Here is a 20,165-nt window from a genome sequence, read left to right as displayed (position 1 = left end):
CAAACTAAAAACCTTCTACACAGCAAAAGAAACACCAGAGTGAAAAGGCAACCTACAGAATGGGAGAAAATATATAAAAATCACATATCTGCTAAGGGCTGAATATTCAAAATATATAAAGAACTCACATACTCAACAGCAAGAAAAAAAATAACCCAATTTAAAAATGGGTAAAGGGCTTGCATAGACATTTTTCTAAAGATAATACACAAACAGGCAACAAGTATATAAGATAAGGTGCTTAAAAATCATTAATAATCAGAAAAATACAAATCAAAACCACAATAAGATATCATGTCACACCTGTTAGGATTGCTATTATCAAAAAGACAAGAGTGTTGGTGAGGGTATGGAGAAGAAAGAACCACATTATACACTGTTGGTGAGAATGTAAATTAGTATAGCCATTATATTATAGAAAACAGTATAGAGTTTCTATAAAAAAATTAAAAATAGAACCTCCATATTAACCAGCAATCCCACTTCTAGGTATATTTCCAAAGGAAATGAAATCAGTAACTCAAAGAGATATTTGCATGTCCATATTCATTGCAGCATTATTCACAATAGCCTAGAATAGAGAAACAGCTTCAGTGCCTGTCAATGGATGAATGGATAAAGAAAACGTGGTGTGTGTGTGTGTATGTATACATATATACAATGAAATATTCAGCCATAAAAAAGGAAGAAAGATGCCACTCATGCCAACATGGATGAACTGGAGGCCATCATGCGCTAAGTTAAATAAGCCAGTCACAGAAGGCAAATACTGCACGATCTCACTTACATGTGGAATCTGGAAAAGTCAAACTCATAGAAGCAGAGAGTAGAACAGTGGTTGCCAGGGATTGGGATCGGGGTGTGGGAATGGAAAGATGTTGGTCAAAGGGTACAGAGTTTCAGTTATAAAATGAATAAATTTGGGAGATCTAAAATACAGTATGGTGACTATGGTTAATAATACTGTACAGTATACTTGAAATTTGCTAAGAGAGTAGACCTTAAGTGTCTTCACCCCCCCCCTACACACACACAAATAGCAACTACGTGAGGTGATGGATGTGTTACTTAACTTGATTGTGGTAACCATGACACAATGTGTATGTATATCAAATCACCATGTTGTGGTGATTTACATATTTTTTAAATATATATAATTTATATATATAAATATATATAATATATAATTTTTATTTGTCAATTATACTTCAGTAAATATTATTATTTAATAATAGAATTATTATTATATTATATAATATAATTTAATATATATGAATATATATAAAATTGTATATATATAATTTATACATATATAATTTTTATTTGTCCATTATACTTCAGTAAAGCTGGCAGGGGGAAGAAAACCACTGAGCTAGGTAAACCTCTTGAAATTATATGCAAATATATCTTCATATATCTATGAGGAGGTGGGGGGAGGAACAAAGAGAAGATGCATAATTTTATTAGATATTAAAAAGGTTGCAAGACCCTTTCCCCAGTTAGGAACTAATATGCTACAGGTCTCCTGGCTGAGAGCAAAATTACTCTTTTGTGAGAAAAAAGAGTCAAAGGAGGAAAGCCAGGTGCCACTGTCATCTAGGTGAAGTAGCATGGGTCCTACTCTGCCAGTAGCAACTCTGGAATGTGTCGCTTCACCACGGGCAGGGCTCCTGCCAGAACCAATCGGTGTAGATTGGAAGTGTATGAGTCTTTTGTCAGGGAGCTGTTCCAGGCCTAGTCTCTGCTTCAGCAAGAAGTTCCGTTGTATGGGGCCATGCTAGCCTGTTCAACTCAGGGGAAACTCCCAGGATGCACTGGTAATCCACCCAGTTCTTCCTCAACTCCTCGGTAGGCTTGTGTAAGTCTACCTTACCTGGACTGCTCAACTCCCAAATGTATCTTGGTTTCCACTATCATCTATTTTCTATGCATATTTATAGACAGAGTCAGTGGTCATTCCAGCTGCTAGGTACAAATGGATAATACCTTGTTATTTGTTCATTTTGGGGGAAAAATGAAAAAAAATGGTAAAACTGTCCAGTAATTATAATAACAAAAATAGGCAGCATTGCTTAATCTCCACCTACATCTTAGGCACTAAGTGCTTTACATCCATTCACTCAGGGCTGCCATGTATAGTTTTGAAGGTTGGGCACTGCACAATAGTTAATCTAAGTGGGCACCCCTCATGTCATGAACATAGTATATTTGCATATTTATTACAATACTTTTCCCTAGCAGATGGCCGAAAAGTGTATTGTTCAAACATAATCAGTACATTATGACAATTTTTCAACAGATGGAAATAAAGTATCTTGAGAAAGGAGTGGCTTTTTCTGACTTACTTGAAGGTACCCGTCCGGACAACAAAAATCCCTATATCTCATTTAATTCTCACAGCAACAGGATGAGCCAGGTGCACTTGTATTCTCAGTGAGAAAATTGAGTCACAAACAGGTTAAATAGTTTGCACAGCCCTAGTTAGCGGCAGACCTGAGATTCAAACCCAAGCTGTCTGTCCCAGACCCCACATGTGCCATAATTAAATCTGACAGCAAAAGTGCTATCACTATAGCCCTCGATGTTTTTTATAAAACCCTCTGCAGCCGTCATCTCTTTGAATCCACACACTGATTCTTCAGCATCTTTGGGTGAGGTCATTTTAACAAACCCCGCTTTATGGATGAAGAAGTGAAATTCGGAGTGTTTATCCAAAGTCAAGTCACACCTGATTGACAGAACTAGGATTTAAAAGCTGGCTCCCTGACAGCCATGTTTGTGATTCACCACTATGAATCCCGTCTTCCAAAGCTGCTCCTGCTCCTGTCTACTGCTGAGAGGAAAGTCCATTGCTGCATGGCCAGGGCAGCTCTCAGGAACCATTCGGAGCTCCCTGGAGCAGAAAGCAGAGATATTTTCTGCCCTTTATGGAACTTTGGAGGTCTCAGTCCTACTGCCTCTTCAGGCCTCGGGCTGATACTGTGTCACAGTATATGCAGTCAGACCAGTCAAAGGTTGAGGGCCAGGAGCTATTAGTAAAGGTTAAAGGAATGGGACAATTTATACTAGAGACAACTTAGCTGTCTGACCAAGGCTCCTACACACAAGTTCAACATCTTTGATCTTTGTGACCCTTGCCCAGTGCCCAGCTGTCAGATAAATGAAGGAAGATTGAAGCCTTGAGGGGAGGTGCAGGTTTTTTTAAATAAAGGTATTGAGCTGCTTCGTGTCAGTTAGTGCAAACTAAGAGAGAGCAGGCTGCATGCAACAGACAGTGGGATTAAATTATTTATTCATGTATCACTGCCTACACAAACCTCTACTAAGTGTCTACCCAGTGTGAGGTCTGTGCTAAGCATTTAAAAATATTTCTGACAGTTGGCGCAGGTGAGGAGGTGAGTAAAACAATAGAACAGGCTGCTCTTTTGAGGGCCTATTCAAGTTAACAGTGGTGTCACGTGCAATCATTTCCTTTGACATGGTGGGCGCTCTGCGCCCCTTGGTTATATCATTGGTACACACAAAGCCAAGCGACCCTTTGTGAAATACACTTGGCCTTTCCTGCTTATGTGCCTTCTCTCTCTCAGCTTCAGCCCTTCCCACATGCCCATCGGCACCCTTACTTATTGATAATCCCACCTACTTCAAATCCAAGTCCATTTGCCCTGGACCTCCCCTGACTAGTGCAGCCCAAAGCAACCTCTGCCTTCTCATAACACACTGTATGGCAACATCCATGTGGCACTGAGAATATCTGGCAGAAAATCTTTGTTGGGGTAATGTGACAAGATGCTCCATGACTACTATACTACTTTTCTAGAATCCTAGGAATAATTTTCCTCCAGAACATTTCATGAAATACAGTTGAAGGATTTAAGGACCATTCCTAGCCTTAAATATTCTATAAATGCAGAACATTTTAGTTTATGAATCAGCTGTCTTCTTTGCAGGGCCACTTTTAATGAAAAAAATTAAAGGTTTTAGAAGTGTACATGATTTTTTTTTTTTTTTTTTTTTTGCCTAGACAAAGATGGGTGAAGAGAAAAAATACACGGAGTGGTTGCCAGCTTGAGGGATGCATGCTACCTTCACAGCAGATGGATTAAATCTATGTCTCAGAAAATTACAAGCATTATAATCTTTGCAAGGTGTTCTAGAATGTTCCAAACCTTATATTGTCAAGTGTGTAACTTATTTTATTAGTATGTTATCTTTGTCACTTTTGCCTGTAGATCCTATTATCTATAAGATGGCATAGATATGAAAAGAGCAAGGACACTAACCCCAGGAACAGGGTGTAAACCAAACCAATGTTCAGGAAAAGAACTGTTGGTTGACCTATCCTTATCCAGAATTTCACCAGGGGTTTTAGAGAGTCCATGGGATTATAAGACTTCCTTTATCTTTCCCTGACATACAACTGCACTTTCTTCCCATAGGGTACTTTTTCTCTGGACCATTTTCTGAGCCTAGACTTTGAGGGCTAGAGATATCTATTCAATCTCTTCTATGGCCTTCTATGGAAACTTCCACCTGGAGAGTGGAAGGAGTAGATAAAACTAGGAAAAATTTTGTTAAGTCTCCTAACAAAGAAAGCAATGGCTGGATCTCAAACATTCCACTGTCTTTCTGACAGCTCCAAAGTCAAATCTATATTAACAAGAAAAAAAAAAAAAAGAAAGAAAGAAAGAAAAGAAAAGCTCAAACAATCATACTGTTCACAGAGACAGGCTCAGCAGAATGCTTGACATTTTCCCCAACTCTACCTTTGTTTGTCCAGTTGATGTAGCAGTAAAGACTCAAGACTCAGGAGGAACAGTATCTCTCATTGTTGGTACTGGTGAGGCCAGAAACTCACAAAGTGGAGATTCATGGGGATGAGAAATATTTAGAACAAAGGTCAGCCCCTTGGGCATGAGGGTTAGTTTAGGAGTGAGGCTGGCATACCTTGAGTGCTTTCACTCCCTTGAATGTTTGTTCTGGGGAAGCTTCTAGGAGCCTTGAAAGCAGACGTGTAGATTCAGGCCCCTTCTCACCAGGACAAGACTTGTCTTTTACAAGACAAGTTGATGTGGTAAGAAAAGTCTATGTGGCATAGACTTTGAAATCAGTTTGGAGATCAACTCCATGTACTCTTCACTAGCTACAAGACTTTGGGGAAAAGTGCTTAATATTCTAGAGCCTCTATTTTCTCACCTATGAAATGGAGATAGTAACCTCTGCCTCAGCAGGTTTTCAGGGAGATTAAGTGAGATACTGTGGGTTGTTTTTGTTTTTGTTTTTTGAGACAGTCTCACTCTGTTTCCCTGGGCTAGAGTGCCGTGGCATCAGCTTAGCTCACAGCAACCTCAAACTCCTGGGCTCAAGGGATCCTCCTGTCTCAGCCTCCTGAGTAGCTGGGACTACAGGCATGGGCCTCCATGCCTGGCTAATTTTTTTCTATATAATTTTAGTTGGCCAATTAATTTGTTGCTATTTTTAGTAGAGATGGGGTCTCGCTCTTGCTCAGGTTGGTTTTGAACTCCTGACCTCAAATGATACGCCCGCCTCTGCCTCCCAGAGTGCTAGGATTACAGGCGTGAGCCACTGAGCCCGGCCGTGAGATATTGTTTATGATTGTGCCTAGTGCATGGCTCATCAGAAAAAAAAAAAAAAGTACAATTTTTAAAAAGCCACTTTACCTAGGCACCCACTTGTTGAGGAGTAAACCATCATGCCAGAGCCTGATGCTGAGACAGTGAGTTCAGCTCCAATACCACCCCGCATCTGTTTCCTGTCTCTGAAGCTAAGGTTTCTTTTCACTGTGGTTGTCCCAAGCTGGGCACAGCCCAAGCGGGAAAGTGAATCTGCTCTGCATGCAGTTGGAAGGGAATGATTATTTCATCTTTTCTTACTTTTTCTTCCCCACACCCACTGTCCAAGAAAGACCTTCATGTATGGAGGGCGCAAAGCCCCCCGCAGGTTCAGAAAGTGTTCCAAGTTTCTCGATCGCTCATTCCAGCTGCTGCTGTTGTTTTTCCCTGTTTCTTTCACTAGGAATATATTACCATAATAGTAAATGGCAGTCTTAAGAGGATCTCTCATGTGATGAAATATGCTGTGTAGGAGAAATTCTCCCAAGTTGAAGTCATTTAGAAAACAGCTGCAATTGCCGCTTTGCTGAAATACACGTGCACCCTGCGCTAGGATTCATCTTGTGATGTCCACAGAAGAAATGTAGCAGGGCAGACCCCTTTCTGTACTTGAGACCTGCTCAGAGCCCTAAGCCAGATTTTCTTTATTGTTTAGTAAGCTCTTTTAATGAAATGTACTACTCTTATTATAGAGGGCTCAAAATAAGATCTAAATCACAAACCAATAAAAGAAAATGATGGGGCTGGGTATCTAAAGTTACTACCTAGAGGCTACTCCAGTGTGGTATTTATAAATCTCTAAACAGTTAAGTATAATTGTCTTTCTGGTTTTTGGGACGGAAGCCAACAGCAGTTTCAGTTACAACGGAAGAAAAATATTTTAGCACTGAGCTTTGTTCATTCGGTGGGTATAAAGAGAAATGGCTTCTCCCCCACCGCCATTTCAGAATTGAGAGGGAATATTGTGGTAATGAAATGTTATATGGGAGCAGCTGAAAAAATGCTTCTTGGATTTCAGCGAGGGAGAATGCGTGTGAGGATCTGTGCATAGGTGTGTCTGCAAGAAAGAGGGAGCAGCCAGGGTGTGGGGGAAGCCAGGTTTGGAGAAGGGGAAGAAGGCCGAGCACGGGGAAGAGAGGGCAGGTGTGGACGGGTGGCGTGGGAGTTGAAGAGGGGGTGGTCTGTCCAATTAATGTAAGAGCCAGATGTGCAGCTGCTCACCCCAAGGCCGGCCGCTCCCCATGTATAGACACAAAGACAGCACTGTCCAGGAAGGATGTGAACGCTTCCACTAAAAGACCCATGACCCCATCCTGCCAAACACCATAGCTCTCCCTCTGGAGTAAGAACGTAGATCATATAAAACACAGATCCCTATGTCATAAAAACCAAGAAAATACTGGTTACCCTCAGGTTATAAAGGACCACAGAACTCATCCCGTCCAATCTCCCTCTCATCAACAAGAGCATGCCAGTCACTTTCCTTTGGCAAATGGACATGCAGTGATACGGCGCTCTCTACATTTTCAGTTAGTCCATTCTACTCTGGAAACGTCTCCCTTGTGCTGGGCTAAAATCTGGTTCTCCTTCATTATTAGCCATTGGTCCTGGGACAAAAGTCCCAAGGAGCAGAAGATAAAATGGCCCTTCAAGTCTGCTAGCCTTGTTCTCTTAACCATTTGGCGAGTGACGTGTGGCCCAGGCACTCTCCTGTCCTGGTTGTCCCCTTTACAACATTCTTTGGTTTTGTCAATTTTTCCCTTCAAATCTTCACCACTCTTGACACGTGCACTCTCATACCAACCAGGATAAAACAATCACAGCTCAAAATAAATCACACTCTTGCCAACAAGGCTCACCAGCCTGTCTTTACTGATCATTTGAAAAATAACGCACAGAGGTGCTCAGTGCATTCCATCCTGAGGGTTTTGTCCCAGAGTTCCATTTTAGGAGGGTCCTTTTGAGTGCTGCTTTTTGCCATCCAAGAATTTGGAGATCCTAATCCATGGTGTCTCACACAAAGCTAAAACAGAAACCTCATTTTCTTCTCTGGAACCGTAAATGACATCTCACTCAGACTTTAGTATGGGGAGGGTGCACCCTCTGCCCCCAATTAATGCCATCTCTCCGAGTGCGGCTGCCATACTTCCGAAGAAAAATGTCATTTCCGACTTGAGGCTCTTAACCTTTGTTGATATGCAGACAAAGGAGAGCCTCAGCTCACATGTGGACATTCATTTAGTGAAACTCTAACTCCGGGTCAGGGAGGAACCGTGCTCTGTGTGTGTGTGTGTGTGTGTGTGTGTAGTGTGTAAGCCATTGTAATTTTTTTTTTTAACTTGGTGGCTATAAGAAGACACAGAATATAGAAAAATGAACTTAGAAGAGGCAGGAGAAACCAGGCAGCAGACACATGTTCTGGAGTGGATATCTCGGCTTGCCCCTCTTCTGGGATGTTGGGGACCCAACTCGGCGTGTGGTTCCTCCTGTCCTCTCTCTCTAAAATGGTCCTCTGACTTCTATCCTTCAACTATCTTCCCCCACTGCCCTGAGGCTCTCTTCACTCCTAGAGCAGGAGTGATGGGCCTAATCTCTAGCAGCGACCTTCTCCTGGATTCAGGACTTTGTTTCTGCCCTTTGGCTTTTCATGCCCACCTGGATTTTCCACCACGTCCCCGTGGAGATGAACCACAACTAAAACCCAACCCTCCCAGTACTGCCTTCCCCCGCAGCCTGTCCCTGCTCTCTGCAGGCCTCTTCCTGTGAGCAGCATAGTCCCGTCACCAGGGAGGAAGCTCACCCCATGCGGGCTGTTTCACACCTGCAGTGACTCTCACTAGCAACTCCCATTCTATTACCTGGCTTCCCTCTGGATAGCCACAGTCCCTGACCAGTGTCACGGCAGCCTGTTCCTGTCCCCCTCAAACAATGCTTCACGGGGCTGCCAGATCAATCTCCCTAAAGCTCGGGGCCAAGCCCATCTCTCTCTTGCTTTGAAACCTTCTGTAGCTCCCCAGTGCCTACTGAATTATTTACAACTTCCTAACTCATAAGCTCATAAAATATTATTTACAGCTTTGTAACTCAAAAAGGAAAAAGAGGTCCTCCATGCCCAACCCACATTTCAGCCTCATCTCTCCCCGCCGTCTCACACACTCCCTGTATTCCAGCCAGATCGTACTCATTCCTGTCCCTCCGACACACCCCGGTGACCTCCTAGTATTTTTCCCTGACTCCAGCCAGCACTCTTTGTCCCCACCTGCTGAAATCCCATGCATTTTTTCAGTGTCTCTCAAACCCACTGTCCTCTTTCTGCTCCCAATATTGGCCCCATAGAGTGGAATTCCCTCCCGGCAGTAAACCAACCTTCTGAAGCAGAGTTATACGTTTGCATAGGAAGTCACATAAGACTGGGAATGTGTCTTGTGCTCCCTGTCACCCCAGCAATGCCTGCCGTGCACAGTTTGGGCACACACCAAGTGCTTAATAAACATCTACGGCATGGGATTGACACCTACAGGACAGGTAGCATGAATCAGATGAACGCAGCTAGCAGGAAAGGTTCCCCTGAGGAATCTTAACACCAACATTCAAATTTAGCCCAGACATTGAAATTCACACATAGCTCCATCTTCCTAAAGAGCCCCAGGCTGTGAGAGGCGCACACTGTTGGCTTTGGAGGCGAGCAACGTGCTGCTCCACAGTGGGGCAGTGCTGGATCTTGGCTCTGTTGCCTCTCAAAAGCTGTGGTGGGAAGAAGGTAGGTCCACTGTGCAACTGCTATCCTTTACTTATCACCTTGAGACATATGACAGGAACCGGCCAGTTAGCAGAAAACAGCCAGAGCCTGTGGCCTCCCCCTTTTTTCTCCACTTAAGGCTTTTCAAATCTTAGGGAAGCTGATAACAATCCAAAATAATATGAAAGGAAGGGTAGAGACCATCAAGCTGACCCAACAGAATTGTCCTAACAAAGCAAAATGATTTAATAGTTAGGATCCCGGTTCCCCAGGCTGGGAGACCTGGGTGAAAATCATTAGTTAACTTCTCTAAGCCTCGGTTTCCTCATCTTTACAATTGAACTTGTGACCTCCCGACCTCACAGCCCTCCTCTGAGGAGCACCAAGGGAGGGCAGCAGTTCCCAGCCCCGGCTGCACATGGGGACCAGATGGGCGCTTATAAAACTCCAGGAGCACAGGTTGTACAACAGACTGATGCAATCACACTTGCTGAAGTGCAACCTAGGCATCGATATTTTTAAAGTGTCTCAAGTGAGTACATCATGCAACCAAGGGTGAAAACCAGGGATCTAAAAAAATGCATATTTTCTTGATTGGGAAATGCCTACCACATACAACAAATGTGCATTAACACTGACATTATCATTACGATGGTCATTGCTGTTGGTGGTGGTGTTAGCAGTGTTCAGAAGGGCGTTGCTGCAGGCCCAGAGCTTTCATGGGGAAGAACTGTCTTCGGTGTAATGCCACTGAGCTCTTCTCTGGCTCCGCAGGGAATATTTCTTTCTCTGAGGCCATCACCTATTCCCCTTTGTGAGCACAAGTCCCACCCTTTGGCTCTCCCACAGCTTAATCCACACTCTTGCTCTTTGACTCACAGGGATATATCCCCTGCTTTGTTCTTGGCCTCTGGGTCTAGAAGCCCCACCTCCCAGTCTGACTTCTCCAGCTGCTGGCTTAGCCCCAGTGGCCACTTGTTTTCATATCCTCTTCGCAGCACCCTGGAATCCTTTGCCTCCTGCGAATTCCCATCTCAAGCTAAAGCCAACTCCTACTTCTCTTCCTGCCAAGCACTGTGAGGGACACCTCGCAGGCTGTGCTCCCTGGTTCTAGGACAGCTTCATGGTTCCAACCTCAGCTGGACACCAGCGAGTCAATGGGACCAGGACTGAGTTCTCAACCTTCTTTTCCAAGCCTGTTTCTGCTCTTGGGTCCTCCGCTTACTTCATTGCTGCTACATCCAACATCCATTGGAGGTTGGTGGCCAACCTCCAATTTCATCCCCAGCTCCTCACCCTTGTTCCTCCATCCTCCTTCCTGTCCAACTGGCCTTCAACAGCTATCTTCCTGTGCTTCAAATCCAGCTCAATTTCTGTCTGCCTTCCCTACCAAAGCTTCCCCGTTGGCCCCATCCCACGCCAGCTAGACCACTGCATGGTCTTCTTACAAAGCTTGTAAGTCCCATGCATGGTTTTCTTATAGAGCTCATGCCTCCACTGCCCCCACCTATAAACTATGCTCATATTTCTGCCTGTTATCTTTTCAAATACGAAGATCAGTACCCTCTTCCTATAAATCTTTAGTGACTCCCCCAAATCCAAACACTTAGCGGGACAAGTCTATGCTCTAGGCCTGTGCTGTCCAGTATGGCAGCCACTAGCTACATGTTGCTTTAAATTTACATTTATTGAAATTAAGTGGGAGGAAAAATTCAGTTCCTCAGTCACACTGGCCACATTTCAGGTGCCCGTAGCCACATGTATTCAAGTCATCCACAGATGTCACCTCTTCTTAGAAGCCCTTTCTCAACTCCTCGAAATGTGTCAAATGAGAAGCCCCCGGTGCTCCTCTATACCTAGCCTGGTCCTTGTCTCACTGCCACCGTAGTTGCCTATGGGGACGTCTCCTCCACCCACCTGAGCCCAGCAAGCATAGGGAGCAGCTGAATCCCAGTCACCTTTGTGTTCTGGGCCTTTCTGGTGCCTGGTGCACAGGGAACAATCGTTTATTCCCCTTTCTTTCCCTTAGGAGTTACCCTTCCTGGAAGGGTAAGCAGGAAGGCGCGATAAGATGCTCATTTCATAACTCGACGTGAAAGCAGAACGGGAAACCCACTGAGCGCCCCCTCATTTCAGGTACAAGTGCAGGCGGCGCTCTGAGATCGGCCCCTGCCTGCCCCTGCTCCTCCCCCGCCTCCCAAGATCAGACTCAGTTCTTGTCTTTCCCAACCACAGGGAAACGGTCTGGCAAGAGCCACTGTTGTACCAGCTGATTTAAATTGAAATGTTTTCCCCAGATAAATGCGTGCTAAATAATACACCAGCTCTCCAGCCAAAGGGAAGTGACAGGCACTCTGTAAATAAAGGCACTTAGTTGCTGGTAAAGAGCTGTAAAGTGGTTCTGAGCTGATGTTTGCTGACCAGCAAGAAGCAGCTTCACCTGCTTTATGTAATTGTCACTGCGGTGGTGCCTGCTGTATATTAAAACTGCATCTCATAGACCCCACTCTCACGGCGGATGCGCCATCCGGCTTGGGGTTTGCCGCCTTCTCCTGTAATTGTTTTTGACAACCAGCCATCGCATCTCAGATCTTTTCAGAAAGTGTCTGGTCCAGAATCCCTAGGCCAGGTCTGTTCTGACACCATGTGGGCTAGAAAAGTGACACCAAAAGGGAACGTGAAAAGAGGAGAGAAGAGGAAAGAGGGGTTTTATCTCAGTCCAGGGGCTCTAATAACACGCAGTGGCAAGTGTCTGATGAAAGCTCTACTTTCTCCATGTTAAGACATGTTTTTCATGTTAAGTTGCATCATGTTAGAAAAACCATCCCTAAGATTGCATGAATATTCTGCTCAAGAGCACAACATGTGTCCTGATTCCACGTTTCTGTCCAGCGGGGTTCTTGGAAGATAATAACATCTGTCTCCAGACAAAGCAGAGGGCAGGGTTTCATAAAGGCCTGCAGAATACATAGTAATGAAAGTGGGGGTGGCAGCGCCAGAGATCCGTGCAGTTATCATTCAGAGGAAGTTCAATTTGTTCCCAAAATGATGAGTACCATGAAATCCCCTTTGTTTCCTCTAATTCCTATCCTCTTGGAGCTTGGTTATGCCAAATACCCAGATGAAGGATGGCAAAAGTGTCCGAAGCCAATGAGCATGCAAGTTGGTCAAAGGGGTTTCAAAGAAAAAGTGACAAGTGACAAGGAAACTCAGCTCTTCCATCTGGCCCCCAGGCTGAGAGGAGCCCAAGGAGTCAGGGGACAGGGGACAGGGTCAGCGACCAGATGTAAGTGCTAGGGAGGAAGAGAATTCTGTGTTGACAGCCACTGCTATACCAGTGCCTTTGGAAGGTCAGAGAGTCACCAAGGATGATGTTAGAAACCAAGAGAGGGGCAAACAGGATAAGAAAACAAGGGGACCGGGGTTCAGTGGGCCCACAGCTTCCACGCTCTCTCCTCAAAAGCAGGACAGACTGCTGGCCGGTGGGGCCAGATGCCCCCTCCACTGTGGACAGGGGTCTAGGAGAATCGCTGCTGAGCACAGCAACACCCCCCACCCCGCCTTCTTTTCTTGTGAGTGTGTCTCAGCCCATTCAAGCCACTACAAGGAATACCACAAAGCAGGTGCCTTACAGACAATGGAAATGTATCTCTCATCATTCTGGAGGCCGAGAAGTCCAAGACCAAGGTGCCAGCAGATTTGGTGTCTGGAGAGAGTTTCTCACTGTGCCCACACAAGTTCGAAGAGTTGAGGGCTCTCTCTTGGGCCTCTCTTATAAGTACATTAGTCCCATTCATGAGGGGGACTAATAACCTTCTTCATAACCTAATCACCCCCAAAGTTCATACCTCCTAATGCCATCCCATTGAGATCAGGGCTGCAACATATGAATTTTTTTTGGATGGGGGACACAAACACTCAGATCACAGCAGTGTACACGTGTGTGTATAAGAGAAAGAGTGCTTTTTTTTTTCCTTTGGAGGAAAACTGAGCTCCCTCTCTTCGTCCTCCATATTTCCTGCCAAAACCTATTTTTCATGCTTATGGCTGTACTGAAAAGAATAAAGACTGCTTTTGAGCACTGGAGAGTAGAAGCATTTTCATCAGTTTGGCCTTTACATAGGATCTGAGAGGCTGGGATAAGGTTGAAGGGAGCTGGAAGCAGCACCTATATCAGATGCACATGTAACCGAATTACACACTGAGACTCTAATCTATGGCCCTGGAATCATGATGACTGAAGCAGGCAGCCGGGCAGAGGGAGTGTCTCCTGCCCCCTCTGGCTCACTTCCACCTCCACTCAGAGGGAGGATTGCTGCTTCCTCTTCTTTCCATTCCCCTCAGTGGCTCCTTCCTCCCCAGGAGAGGAGGAGCATCTCACAGAGTTGGTCATGTTTCTTTAGTGCCTTCAAGCAGCATATTCTATTGGAGTCACCTGAGGATCTTGTTAAATGCAGATTCTGACCCAGCAGGTGTGGGGTGGGCCATGAGATTCTGCATTTCCAAAGAGCTCCCGCCCCAGGTAATGCCCATATGGGGCGAGGGGGTGGGCTAGGTGAGACAGATATTGAAAGCAAGGGCTTAAAGGCAGGAGCCAGAAGCCAGCTGGCCTCTTCTACCTCCCAGCAGGCCACTCCCTGTCTTCTCACACCTTCCTACCTGTGCTGCCTGGGCAGGCTGTGTAGGAGGCAGGCTCTGCCTCCTCAGTCCGCAGCTGGTAGGAAGAGCTCAGGCTGCTCTTAGGGCCTGGACTCGTTGCTCTCCCCTGTGGGCACAGCTGAACAGATGGGTACCAAGATTTAGATTTGGGGGTGGCGGGGAGGATGGTGGAGTGAAGAGGTCAAAATTAGCCTTTAGGCTGCGTCGGGGCTATGTCAAAAGGACAGAAGCCATTTCACATGTGGCACCAAAGTGGAAGGTTCTTTCGAACTTGGCCAGAAGCTATTGTGAATCTCAAGATTCTGAGGGAAGCTCCAACCTCCCCTTCTCAGCCCCCAGCAGTGAAGACATTGGCTCTCAGAGAGCTCCCCTGGGAGCTGCTTTGAACCTGAGTCTACCAGGATTTGGTGGCAGCTGCCTCCAAAGAATCAAGGTCTCTCTCTCTCTTCCACTTTCCAAATCTCCCTCCAGTGCCCTTCCTCCCCTGGCCAAATCTAGCCTACAACCATGCAGGGAGGAGGATTGGAGGCACTGCTATTACTGACTTTGCTGCAGTGCTGAGCAGATGTCAGAAGGAAGGGGTGTTGATGCTGAGTTAACAAAAGATAATGTAGCACAAATCCAGGCTGCATGATCCAGCTGAGCTTCTAGAAAGCTCTGCATGGGGCGGGGGTGTCATTAGACACTTGCTCAGCTATCACTAAGGTGGTACTTCATATCCCAGTAGCTGTGGTTCTCGTGGGCTGTGCTCCTTCACCCTTCCAGTATGGGATGATGGGACCAGGCCCCCATCAGGCAGCCAATGCCACCCCTCCAGCAGACCACCAGTGACAAGGACCCTACCGTTCATGGCAAGCCTACATAGAGGTGTCATTCAGAGGAACATGCTTTGCATCCCATCCTGCCAGATCCTGATTGCTAAGGTCGTTTTTCTGGGGATTTTGCTGTGCTGACTCTCTGAGACTCTCAGATGACATCTTTACTTGTAACCACCTGCCCAGGATCCCAGAGCAAATGACAGGGAAGATTGGGGGCAGAGCAGAAAGGCAGATGTGTGTCATTTGAAGCTGTTGTGTCTCCTACAGGAAAATGCATGGGCTAACAAGTGTCACCTCTTGCTAAATGACTTTTAGTGTCTGTAGAGTCCCCACTCTTGGAGATCACCATCTCCCAGTCGACAGGGTGTTAGAGGCAGCTCGAACAATGGCAAAGCGTAACACCCACATCCCAGCTCAATGGCAAAAACACACACTGGGATACAACACTGGGAATTGTGCAGCCAGCATCTTTTCAGTGCTCTGACATTTAGCTGATAACTCTGCTCACAAAGCCACTGTCTGGGCAGGCTGGGGGGGGGTGGCCATTTAAAGACTAGTTTATTCTCTGGGAAGGCAACCTAGTCTGTGTGTGGGTGATCAGGTTGAGCCTGCGTCCTGGGATGGCAAGAAGAGGCAGCAGATGTCCCTTTGAAAGCCATCACAGCAACCGCAGGTTTCACTGCCAGGCAGGCTGATGTGAGCCTCTTTGAATTACTGAGTGAAGGATATCCCTCTTGCCAGCCCCTGTCCCCCGTAGGCACAGCAAAGAAGTATTACAGGCTGTCCTTACCTTGGGAATTAGCCTGCAAGACCCCGATGCTGTCATCAAACTGCATAGATTTGATGTTGAGTGACGCCAAGATGCATTCCTTGTCCTGCAGCGAAGTATCATCAATATTATTCTGATTGGCTGACAGGATAACGCACATGTCACAGAGGTTGATGTTGACAGCCCTTAAATCAGCCCGACTTAATGGCGTACCCTTTGGCATAGAGGAAAGAAAAAAGAGAGAGAGGAAGCAAGAGAGAGAGAGAGAGAAGCAAAAGTAAGACCGAAAGAGGAGAGGGAGAGAGGGAAAAAAAATAATAAAAACAAATTAAAGATTGAGCTGGAGCTTTGGGGAAATTATTTAACAAGTATCTTTTTTATGCCTTGACATTAAGCTGGCCTAACTACATTCAAGGGAATAGGAGCTGTGTGCTAATCTAAAGGGTAGTCGGTGCTGATGGCAGCATTTTAGGCTCGCTCTCAATACTCAATCAAGCTATTACTAACAAACGCAGGAGAGGAATAATGCCAGGGTTCTACATCTTCTTCCTGCCTGGAAATTGTCTTGATTTAAGTAACTGTCCTGTGGCAACCTCTGGCTTTCAGAATGTAACGAGGGGGTGGGTTGCAAATGCCTGTTTATTTAATAGCAGGTCACTCCTGTCTCGGGCAAAAGACAGCAGCTCCAATGCAACCAAGGGGAAATGGCCCGTGAGCATGGAGTGAGGAGGTGGGGCTGGAGACCAGCTCGATTTTTATTTGGAGGCGAGGGGAGGCAGTGGAATTAACGTGCATCTGGCAAAGGGGAGATGGAAAAAAACTAAGCTTCAAGCCATATAGTTTTGTGGCATTTTTCAGCAAGAAAAGAAAACCCAAGGAAATGGTCTAATTGTCATTATTAGCATAAAGTACACTTTTGGACACGTGTACAATTGAAGCCTATGCAGCAGGTACTAGCTCTCCATGCAGGCATCAGCTTGGAAGGATCTCTGAGATAAAAGAAACAGAGTTCTAGAACAATTTAAAAAGTATAGCTTCATTTATGTTTAAAAAAACCCATAAAATAAAACTACATGTTCATAAATATATTTATAAATGTATGTAAAATTCAGAGAGAAAGCACAGGAAAAATACCCACTAAACTAATAACAGTAATTACCTCTGGGGAGGGGAATAGGATTGAGCAGGTGAAGGGGAAAGTTTGCTTGTGACTTTATATACTTCCGTATTGTTTGAATATTTTATAACAAGAACTTATCTGTATATTACTAGTGCAATTAAAAATAGATGAGCCAGTAAACAGATGTTTTTAAACATAATCAAATAGCAACAAAAGACAGTGGGAAAAGCCCAGATCCCAGAGGTAATGACAGAGAATCCGGGAATGCAACCACAGGTAAAATAGAAGGGTTGGTGTTGAAAGATAGGGCATGACCTCCATATTCTCTGTGTCCTCAGGAGGAACCACAGCAAAACTAATCAGGGCCATCCTGTGTCATAGCTTCTAGGTGGCCAGGAGCATAATTTTGGGGTTCCTGTACAGGTACCAGCTTCCCTGTCCTCCATTCTGAATCTAGCTTTTACTTATCCTGCGTGGAAATCCCAGTTGGCGTGAGGGTTTGCCAACAGCCATAAATCTCTCTCTGGATGGCTTCCTCTCATCTCCCTTTCTGGAGAAGTGGCTTTGAGAAGATAGGACTTGGCTGGAGCAATGGACCCCATTAACCCTGTTTAATGACTCAGTGGCAGTCATGATTCTATTCTCAGCCCCCCAAATATTGCTGCAAAGTAGAACTGAGGGAGAAGGGACATTTAGTTCTGTGTGTGCTGGGAAGTTACTAGTTCCAAGCTCTGGGGCAGTATCTCTTGAAAGAACAAGAAGAATGCCCCCTTCTCCTATGATCTCTTGGTACAAAATAAGTCTGACCAACTTCCTGAATCATTTTGCCAGTGCATAAGCTTCAATTGCCTGCATCCATATTCTTTTAATTTTCACCTTGTAGAGAAGCCAGCAGTAATTGTGATATAAGACAATCCCTGTGCAGTTGCATGCACATGATTTCAAACCACAAGAAATACAAATGACATACATAGACACCTCTTAGGTTTCTCTGGGCTGGCCCTTTATGTAGGGCACTATTTAAACAATGACCTATGCGAAGACACAGGTGAAGGCCCATGTTGTGCACATCTGTTGTGCTTGAGTATGCTAAATTTTGGAGGGTTTGGAAACGACCTGAAAATATGAGAGCTCATTTATACATATAAAGGCAGATGAGTGAATGTGTACAAGGGCACTCAGAAGGAAACACACACATATATACAGACAACACACACATACGCAAATACTAAATATCACACACACACACACACACACCACACAGATTCATGTATCTTAGCAAAATAATATATTCTTTACAAAGATACTTTTAGAGCTCAGAAGACCATGTGGGAAAGCACATGTACGAAGGTAATTATAGAACTATATAATCAAATCTACCATATTTCGGAAATTAGCAAAATATATGTTTATGTTCTTCTGTGTGTATAACTATTTATTTATCTATAGGTTGCTATTTTCAACTACAGCTGTTCACTAAGGCAGCAGATTTATAGTCCTGCATTCAAAGCAGATCTATCTGATACTTTTTCTCACTCTTCTAAATATTTTTTGAGTCCCTATTGTACCAGGCATGATGTGAAGACAAACGGTGGCTACTAATGAGTAGCAGTTGTAGATAGGTTCTTACATGTTCTCTAATGAATTATATTACTTGGCTTTTTTTTTTTGCATTTCTGAGGTTTAGGAAGTTGGTAATAGAAATAATGGATTTTAGCTCCATATTTTCGGGAAAAACACAGACCTCATGACAGGTAGAGAAATCCATGTTCCTCAGTTTTAGGGATGTGAACTCACAAGAAAAATTTCTGGAGGATAAGTGATATTTGCATGAACTTGAGACATAGAGAACTACATCAAATTTTGAAATGCACAATGCTCTACAATTTTTTGAAAGTTTGTAGAAAATACATTGATTATGATTAGGAAGTAGTTAGTAACACGACTCCTAAGTCATATATTCCATATCTTTATACTAAATTGTAGATTCCCAAATTGTTCCTTTTAGATTGGGGTCCTAGTGTTCTGTAATCAAGAATATCACACATACGTGCACATACACACGTGCACACACACGCACAACAATGAAAACACTGCTGGGCTTCTAAATGAATAGGGATTGGGGGCTGGCCCACAGAAGGGGCTGGCCTTCTGTACAGCAGAAATAAAGAACTCGGTTATTTACATTTATTTAGTTAAAATAGGAGGTGGAACAGATCAAGCTTTCTCCAAGCATTAATCAGTGAGTAAAATGCTATGAATGGTTCTATAAGTAAATTTTTATGATAAGCATCACAATATTAAAATGCTCTAGGTTTTGTGTGGACAGGAGCAAGAGAGCGTTTAGACCCTGATATGGTTAATACATTTGATACAAGCTAAAACTTCATCCCTGATGAGGGACTGAACTTGGCTGCAAATTCCTTTTAATAAGGTCTCCCAGGGTTTGGATTTTCCTAGACAGAGCACAGGGGAAGTGCTGAGTCCTCAGGCCCATACCCAGATGAAGCAGCAGAGGCATGATCAAAGCTACCACTATTACATCCATCTGGGATTTTTCTGTTGTGAATGAAAAGAAGAAGAAAAAGCATCAATAATGTGACCTTGGACTTACAGGCAATATGGACACTTTGGGGAAGTTATGAAGCGTCTCCCATTCCCGCTTGAGGTACTCAATAGAGCCCACAAACACAATGTGCTTGAGCTCGTGGTAATGAAAGTTGCTGGCACGGAGCGGCATCACCAGGTTCCGGAGGCCAATCAGGGCTGAGCTGACATCACCGAAGATGCAGACCACGACGTGGCCACTCAGGACAGTCATGGCGGCTTCGCTGCGAGTCTGCAACAGAGAGACAGGTGTGAGTGCTGCAGAGGAGACCCCACAGGGCTGTTGTAAGGAGTGAAAAAAAATATTTGTGCGACGAATCAAGTAAACATTTGCTGAGTGCTTACTATGTGCTATTGTTTTTATTTCATCGATGTTATATACATGCCATATTTATCTGTAATTTGAGTGTGTGTATGTATTATATTTATGTAGTACATATATCTAAACATGTATCTGCACATATTGCTCTCTCCTTCAACAAAAGATTTAAGAAAGATATGCCATAGATATATATGTAAGCAGAACTTTCGTAATTATTTTTAGGGAGGGCGAATAAGAAGGAAAAGGAATATTTATGTTATTTGGAAAGGGAAGTCTCAGTTTCCATGAAATTTTTGATAAAATGAGCTGCCTTTTCTGGCTCTCTTGCTGAGATGATGATAAATCTCTGTGTTGGTCTCAGCTCGAGAAATCTGAGTGTGGAGTTCTAGACTAATCAGTGAGATGTCTGTACCTCATTGCATCAGCAGGCAGAACATGACATCCGAAGCCAGGAGTGGCAAACCATGACCCCCAGGCTAAATCTGTTCCACCACCTGC

The 20,165-nt window shown here is 44.5% G+C and overlaps 1 protein-coding gene across 27 annotated transcripts in view; it reads right to left on the bottom strand.

Moving 5' to 3' along the window:
* Positions 1 to 20,165, bottom strand: part of KCNMA1 (potassium calcium-activated channel subfamily M alpha 1) — a 722,512-nt gene that overhangs the window by 54,517 nt on the left and 647,830 nt on the right. For all 27 annotated transcript variants that reach the window (XM_076010104.1, XM_076010105.1, XM_076010108.1 and 24 more), the window contains 2 exons: positions 19,353 to 19,577; positions 15,640 to 15,832 (listed from right to left, as the gene is read on the bottom strand). In XM_076010104.1, the coding sequence (XP_075866219.1) occupies positions 15,640 to 15,832; positions 19,353 to 19,577 (418 nt within the window). The remainder of the gene's footprint in view (positions 1 to 15,639; positions 15,833 to 19,352; positions 19,578 to 20,165) is intronic.

The sequence above is a fragment of the Microcebus murinus genome, chromosome 14, assembly GCF_040939455.1.
Source record: "Microcebus murinus isolate Inina chromosome 14, M.murinus_Inina_mat1.0, whole genome shotgun sequence".
Classification (NCBI taxonomy): Eukaryota; Metazoa; Chordata; class Mammalia; order Primates; family Cheirogaleidae; genus Microcebus; species Microcebus murinus.
Note: the sequence above shows the minus strand (reverse complement) of the source record. Positions and strands in the feature narration are given on the sequence as shown.